Raw genomic sequence first — 8,156 nt, forward strand, 5'->3', positions numbered from 1 at the left:
GAAACTTTCAGCTAGTCTAGTCTAACTCTGAGCCACCTCTAAAGGGAGAACTAGAACGTCCCCTGGAAGTGTAGCTAGGGGTCTGCCTTAGCTTTTCTAGTGACCACAAAAACCTCTGAATTGGTCTCAGATTCCATGTTTCCCTCGAGCCATTCTGTGCGAAAGAACCTTCTAGAATGTATCAGATCTCATTATTTTGGACAGATCACTTGCTCACTCCTTCCAGGAGTCTTGTTTTCTCTCACGGTCACATCCTAACTGCTGGGCTTAACATCCAAGGTCCTTTGCAGTTTTCTAAAACTGTCGTGTGCTCTTATGCATCCGTCTCCCCGTGTGCTGTCCCTCGCCAGGACTCCCTCTCCCCCTCTGGTCCCTCAAGAACACCTGCTTGTCCTTGAGGCTTCTGAGCAGCATCCTCTCCTGGAAACCTTTGGTAGTGACTCCGCACTTCAGGTGTGACACACAGAGTCACTCCTGCTTAGTAGCACATACGTGTGCAAGTCAGCTCAGAGCCTTTATGTGCGCTCTTTTATTTATTTATTTATTTTTTCAACGTTTATTTATTTTTGGGACAGAGAGAGACAGAGCATGAACGGGGGAGGGGCAGAGAGAGAGGGAGACACAGAATCGGAAACAGGCTCCAGGCTCCGAGCCATCAGCCCAGAGCCCGACGCGGGGCTCGAACTCACGGACCGCGAGATCGTGACCTGGCTGAAGTCGGACGCTCAACCGACTGCGCCACCCAGGCGCCCCGAGGACATTTTAAAGCTTTGTTTGGATGGGCTCTGCTAACACGTCCTGCAACAACGAGCGTGGATGCTCGCTGTGCGCTGGTCACTGGGGAAACAGCCGGGAGCGAGACCTAGGCCCTGCCTTCCGGAAGCTCACAGCTTTACAGAAATAAAGAGCATTAGAGTCTAACGAGATAGGGGCCGGAAATGGGAAGGACCCCAAAGGGTCCCTAGTGCGCTCCAGGCAGGGTGGGCACAGGGAGGGCCTCCTCCAGCAGTGATGGCCCCCTTACCTTCTGGAAAATAACTGGGGGTGGGCCGCACGGCAGGTGCATCGGGCAGAGAACGGAGTGTGGGGAATGTCTAGAGAAGCCTTGTTCGCAGGGAGCTGAAAGAGGGGAAACATCTGGAGTATGCTGCGCGTGCATGTGCTGAAGCAGGGGGAGGAGCCAAAGCTGCAGAAATGCGGGGGGGTGGGGGGGGTGGGGCACATTCTTAAAAACCCTGGGAGGGCTTGGAATTTGGCCTTGGGCTGTATTTGGAGGGCCATGGAGAGCCATTAGAGCCATGGTTCAGGGCAGGAGCGGGGAACGCTTTGTCCCCCAGGGGACATTTGACAGTGTGTGGAGACCTTGTGACAATTCAGGTAGGGTGCTGCTGGCATCTACTGGGTAAAGGTTGGGGTACTGCTAAACTTCCCATGATGCATAGGACAGCTTCCACAACAGATAATCATCTAGCTGAGAGTGTCAGTGCCCAGGTTGAGAAGCCCTGCGTTAGAGGATTTTAAGCAGGGCAGTGGTGTGGTTGGCTCGGTGCTAGAAAGGTCGCTCCAGCTAGGATGTGGAAAGACACAGTGAAGAAGCGAGGGAGCCTGCTGTGACCGGTTGGAAGCGGTGGGCTTCAGCCCCAAGGGAGGGGTCTTTGATGTGGGCCAGTGGAAACAGGGTCAGGTCCCAGGATTCGGCTTGCATCAGGCAGTTTAGGATGCTTTCTATCGTGAGCCAAGAGCAGCCAAGCCTGAGGCCTTTTATTAGTTACCGGGCAGCGTTTCCATGTTCATAATTTCATAAACTGAGAAATAATGGGATCTGGAGACTCGGGTTAAGAAAGCACTCCCTTACACTCACTGCCCAGTCAGAATGTTGGTGAGGTTTCCTTCAGCATTTTCTTAAAGCCTGTTTGTACCATGATTGGAATTACACTCTGCATGTAATTTTGTCCTGCTTTCTGCTCACGTGGTTCCGCCTAGCTTCCTGCCTTTACAACTATTTCAATCTGGTGTGTGTATCATGGTTTACTTATCTATTTCTATTTTTAGATATTTGGATTGTTCTGATTATATTGCGGTTGTGTTTTCCTCTGATGAACATCTTCCTTTGTACAGCTCTTTGCAAAATTAGGTCAGGAGCTCTGGACATGTTTTTAGGACTCTTGGTACAGATGCACGTAGTGTTCTGTGGGCTTATCGGGTGTCCCATCTGGTGGGCTAGGGCTCAGCCGAACACAGAAGAAGGAAGACACATGTCACCTGCCGTGCGTACCATTTGTCTTTATACTCAGCGCTCAGTTTTTGCGGCTTGGGACAGGAACCGGGCTCGTGAGCGTGCCTTTTAACGGCTTTTCGCTGGTCTTGTGTCCGCAGAGTGAGAGGCTCCAAGCAGATGAACACACTCCAGTGTGCTCGCTACGTTTACCAGACGGAAGGCATTCGTGGCTTCTACAGGGGATTAACCGCCTCGTACGCCGGGATTTCAGAAACTATCATCTGTTTTGCTATTTATGAAAGTTTAAAGAAGTATCTGAAAGAAGCTCCATTAGCCTCTTCTACAAATGGGACTGAGAAAACTTCCACGAGTTTTTTTGGACTTATGGCAGCCGCTGCTATTTCTAAAGGATGTGCTTCCTGCATTGCTTATCCACACGGTGTGTTTTGCTTTTTCTTCCCAAACAGTAGAACAGCCGTGAGGTTCGTGGCGTTTGGCGGTATCATCTAGTGTATCCGCAGCTCACATTGACGTGCAGACACCTGCGGGTGCTAAGTAACGGGGGACGTGTGGAACTGGCTTCAGCTGTCTGTAGGTTACACGAGTGGCAGGAACTCAGCTCTACCCCGTTCCAGCTAATTGTGGCCAAGACGTACCGTGCAGAATGTGGGCCCTGTATTGTAGAACTTGAGATGTTTTCAAAGGAGCCAAAAATCTGGATTTTATTTTACATTCCTCGATTTAAAAAAATGATACGAGTGCCAAACTAAACAAAACAAAACAACAAACCTCTCAGCTTCCACTTTGTGCTGAGTAAGGCTACTCTGCTAAGTCCATTTTTTAAGGAATTATAGACGTAATGTTCCATTGACCTACTTAAAAAAAATAGCTTAGTTTATTGTACCACGAAAAACAGGTTTTGTTTTCAAAAGCCTGCTACACTGTCGGCTATGACAAATGTACCTGTCATTTCACAAGCAGGTAATTGAGTTCCCATCATATACTAGGGCACGAAGCAGCCCCACGGGGCTCACGGAGAAGAGGGCGGGACACCTCCCGTGGGGTAGGGAGACAGAAGCGTGTGCACTGAGGTCTGCGAGACAAGCAGTGACAGGTGTCATGTTGGGGGTGCCTGGGTGGGGGAGGGCCAAGTGTGCAAAGGTTTGAAAATGGAGGAGGCAGCTTTTAAGCTGGACAGAGTGGAGAAGGATTTTAATAGGAGAGAAGGTTGGGGAGTACATGAAAAAAAAAATCGTGTTAATGATACTGTCACACTTAATAAAAATTACACCTTCCGTGAAATTACAGTGTTGGTTTAATTGAGAGTAGAAAACCACAGACTATCTTTAAATGAAGTCCCATTCAAACCAAGCTTTTTTTAATCCCTTAAAAATTACTTTGTACTTTTGTATTACATGTAATGTCCCTAATTGACCATTTCCCAGAGTCAGAAAAGGTTCTAAAAAGGTTGTGACTTCTCATTGTTCCGAAGTGACCGTGCTGTCTAAACAGAGCTGAGATGGCAAATAGCCGGAGATGTACGTTGACAGTCCGGGGCTGTGTGCTTTGAATTCTCTCATCGTATTGCCTGATAATGCAGTCCGTTCGTAGCATAAAGTATGTGTTTCTCTCTGCAGAAGTCATAAGGACACGGCTCCGGGAGGAAGGCACCAAGTACAAGTCTTTCATCCAGACCGCTCGGCTGGTCTTCCGGGAAGAAGGTTACCTTGCCTTTTACAGGGGACTCTTTGCCCAGCTCATCCGGCAGATACCGAATACTGCCATCGTGTTGTCTACGTATGAGTTAATTGTGTACCTGTTAGAAGACCGTACTCAGTAAGAGGCCAGAAAATTGTGCTCTAGAATAAAATTGAAAAACTCTAGAGAATTTTTTTTTCCGTTGATGTTTAGAACGTTTGGGACGGAAACAGGAAAGGCCGTAAGATATGTGGCTCGTATCACCTGTCGGACATTTCCTTTTGGATTCATGTTTTCTGGAAGGTTTAAATTCATTAACGTTAATAGTTAATTATAACTTTGGTGGGTTTTTTTTTTTTTAACTTAAAAGGATTCAGGATTGAGCAGCAGCTAAATTAAATCATGCTATTTAATTTCAGTATAAATTTGGTTTGTGTCCTTTTTTATGTTCATTGTGCTATAAACTATGGCTAAGGAATTTAGTGAAATGTAACCCTAGAAATGCAGAGAAAACCCATAAAATCAGAATCCAACTTGTTTCGTAATCTGAAGCCACACTGCTGAAGAGTAAGATGTGTCACATTTTGGTGGCACTGGGTGGACCAGGACAGACTTCCCAGCCATTTTTCTTTTCTATACATTTCCAAGTCTCATGCACATTGATAATTTAAGCTTTCAGGCTACTGAGTTAAAAAAAAAAATAAATTAATTAAAACTTTCTGCCACCAAATGTTTTAAACTGTGAACATGTTTCTAAAGTTATCCTTTATCCCCAGTTTGAACCAAAGGCAAGAGTTTTAACGAACTATGTACCAATTGCCTTACTCCTGGACCTATTTCCAGAAGTTAAGCCTGGTCAAGCCCAGGTACCTTGTTAAGTGTCGGCTGTGAATGTGGAATCTGGTGAGTAATAGACCTTTCCCGTCAGGTCTTTAGCCCTGTTCTTGGTTCCCTAGAACTGGAGGGGAAGAACCTGACACAGGGTTGAGTGCCCACCCCTTGGAGAGTTCACTTTACTCTGACAGGAGGTATATTTAAATACGTTTTTTTTTAATTAAACACCTAGAAATGACAAATTACCAGAATTTTAGCCACACTGAGTCACCACTCCCCCTTTCTTTTTTAACTTGATTTAGTTTTGAGAGAGAGAGTACACACGAGTAGGGGAGGGGCAGAGAGAGGAGCCAGAATCCCAGACAGGCTCCACGCCGCCAGCATGAGCCTGATGGGGCCCGAACCCACGAACTGTGAGCTCGTGACCTGAGCCACGATCAAGAGTTGAACACGTAACTGAGGCATCACCCAGGCACCCCCACCACTCCCCGCTTTTAAAGGAAATTTAATAAGGGACAAAAAGCAATACAGAAGGCAGGTAAGACCAATGGTCTTTCAAGAGCTCTTTCCCTGGAACTTGCTTATTTGTTCACGAAGGTTGGTTTTCAGTCTGAATATCCAGAAAGATGCCGGATTCCAATGACTGACGCACAGTAGCTTCAGATCCGGTTGTAGATGCTCTGGTGGGGATGAAAGCAGGATGTTTTCAAATTGTGTTTAATAAACAAAATTTTTCTTTTTAATTTTTTGTAATGTTTATTTACTTTTGAGAGAGAGAGACCACGCAAGTGGGAGAGGGGCAGAACGAGAGAAGGAGACACAATGTATAGCAGGCTCCAGGCCCTGAGCTGTCAGCACAGAGCCCAATGCGGGGCTCAAACTCATGAACTGCAAGATCATGACCGGAGCCAAAGTCAGACGCTTAACCGACTGAGCCACCCAGGCGCCCCTAAATGAAGTTTTTTCTTTAACGTTTTCTTTTTTGAGAGAGACTAAGGCGTGATCAGGTGAGGGGCAGAGAGAGAGGGAGACATGAATCCAAAGCAGGCTCTAGGCTCTGAGCTGTTAGCACGGAACCCAGCGTGGGGCTCAAACCCGCGAACACGAGATCATGACCTGAGCTGAACTCGGACGCTCAACTGACTGAGCCACCCAGGCGTCCCTCACATTGTGTTTATATTAGAGTTTAATTTTGTTCACCTTTAGTCATGAAGGTTATCGGTGTGCTTGAGCTCACTAGTGGAATTTACTTCAGCTGTCCACAACTGTGTAAAAGTCAAAATAAATGACTTCAGTCAAGCATCAGTGCTTCTAAGATGCATGGCACTTGTTTCAGATTCTGTGCGTCTCCCTCTTTCTCTGCCCCTCCCCTGTTCATGCTCTCTCTCTGTCTCAAAAATAAATAAATGTTAAAATAAAAAAAATAAATGTATAAAATGCATGGCAGTCAAGAGATTTCTTCTATTCCAGGAGCTCAGTTTAACTGCCGGATAGTGGCGTTTAACAACATTTTCCTGTTTTATTATTCATATTAAAACCTGCATTTTTCCTCAAGATTTTATCTAATATGAAGTTTAAAAATGATGGGCGCCTGGGTGGCTCGGTTGGCTGAGCGTCCAACTTTAGGTCAGGTCATTTCTCGCTGTTCAGGAGTTCGAACCTCACCTCGGGCTCTCTTCTGTCAGCGTGGAACCCACTTCAGATCCTCTGCCCCTCCCCTGCTGGCTCTCTCCCTCTCTCTCTCAAAAATAAATATTAAATAAATAAAAACTAGGTTGCTTGGGGTGTCTGGGTGGCTCAGTCGGTTAAGCATCCAACTTGATCTCAGCTCAGATCTTGATCTCAGGGTCGTGAGCTCAAGCCCCGCGTTGGGCTCTGTGCTCAGTGTGGAGCCTCCTTAAAAAAAAAAAAAAGTCGCTTAATATTCACTGATTGGTCACAAGAATTGTTTGGAAATCATTTTCATTTCTGCGTTCTCGAATTAATAACTTGGATGCTGACCTAGGATAATTTAGTTCTCTGCTTGCTTCTCCTGCACCAGGACATTGACATGACCCAGGTGAGCCCCAGAAATAGGAAGAAAATAAGCAGGAAACTCTATAAAGGGGCTTGTTGTTTGAAATGGGAATTGTCACTGTTTGAGCTGTCAGGGAGAGATCCCACGATTTATTTCCCTCTTCTCTACAGGCTTAGTCCACGGGACGGCATTATTTTTGAGTAGTCCTAAGACTCGTAAAAGCCCCATTGTTCACCCATTGGGTGCCACACACTGTAAGAGGTTCCATATTTTCTCATCTGAGTTCTTTCTGACACAACCTTGTGAGGCAGGCATTAACCACCCTCCACAGTTTACAAATAAGAGAGGCTCAAGTTTAATGACGTGTTCAAGGTCTGAGAGACAGTAGTAAAATGGCCAACAGTGGCTTCGTTGAATAGATGACCAGAAGGTAGAGGGGGCATCTGAGCCTGTGGAATGGTCAGACTGAAGCCAAGTTCCAGCAGACCATTCCGTTCACTTAAGGATCACGAGCTCACGGGCATTACCACCGACGAAAGTGAGACGATACTAGTAACACCCAGGGCGGAATCGTTGGGTGCGTTCTCTGTCAACGTAGAACTCTGAGCCCATCCTGTGAGTGGGGGACGTGATGCGGTCACTGACTCTGAACTTGGAAAGAAAACGGTACTTAAATAGAGTGCCACCAGTTTTGAAGGAGGTTTCACAGCTGCTGTTCATCCATTTGTGGTGAAGGCAGCAACACGCCAAAGGAAAGGCCTTGGCTCTGACACCCGCTTGTTAGGGAAGGGCCAGTGTGGCCACCGCCCAGCTTCCAGGCCCTGCTCCCTGCCTCCGCGGGTCCTAGTAAATGCATGACAAGGGTGCGGGACAGATTAACTGGCAACAGGAAACAAAGGAAGCATTTGCTGCTAAATAACCAGGACACCGACACTGCCCACCAGAGGAAGAACTCTGATGTTGACGTCAGAAAACACTGGAAAAGTGCACTGAGACGTATATTGTGTAATTAAACACAAATATCTACAACCAGCTAGAGGTTTCTTAGTTATGAAAGTAATTCAGCTGAAGCCAGTAACCTAGAAACTGGCACCAAGTGAATCTTCTCTAAATCCACCTGCCCGGGGTGACTTTGCCAGCTCAGTGTTAACAGTCTCCGATTCCCTACAAGCATACACATATTCTAGGGGGTTCTTAATTCAAACGTTGTTATTAGCGAAATCAATGTGCATGTCCCATTTTCTTGAACACTATCCTCCCTCCAGGCCAACGACACCCATGGACATTACCTACCCAAGCAGGGCTATCCTGTGATTTGTTCGCCCTCGTCCCTATGGGTGCATGTTCATGTTTCCATAAGCTAATTTTTTGTCCAGCGGGGTGGCCTAA

At 46.6% G+C, this 8,156-nt stretch overlaps 1 protein-coding gene across 2 annotated transcripts in view; it reads left to right on the forward strand.

The window, feature by feature from the left end:
- The window catches only part of SLC25A33 (solute carrier family 25 member 33), a 33,921-nt gene extending 29,820 nt beyond the window's left edge, over nucleotides 1-4,101 (forward strand). For both annotated transcript variants that reach the window (XM_023258078.2, XM_023258079.2), the window contains exons 6-7: nucleotides 2,377-2,657; nucleotides 3,856-4,101. In XM_023258078.2, the coding sequence (XP_023113846.1) occupies nucleotides 2,377-2,657; nucleotides 3,856-4,058 (484 nt within the window). In that variant the 3' untranslated portion in view covers nucleotides 4,059-4,101. The remainder of the gene's footprint in view (nucleotides 1-2,376; nucleotides 2,658-3,855) is intronic.
- The last annotated feature ends 4,055 nt before the right edge of the window (nucleotides 4,102-8,156 follow it).

This window comes from Felis catus, chromosome C1 (assembly GCF_018350175.1).
Source record: "Felis catus isolate Fca126 chromosome C1, F.catus_Fca126_mat1.0, whole genome shotgun sequence".
Lineage (NCBI taxonomy): Eukaryota > Metazoa > Chordata > Mammalia > Carnivora > Felidae > Felis > Felis catus.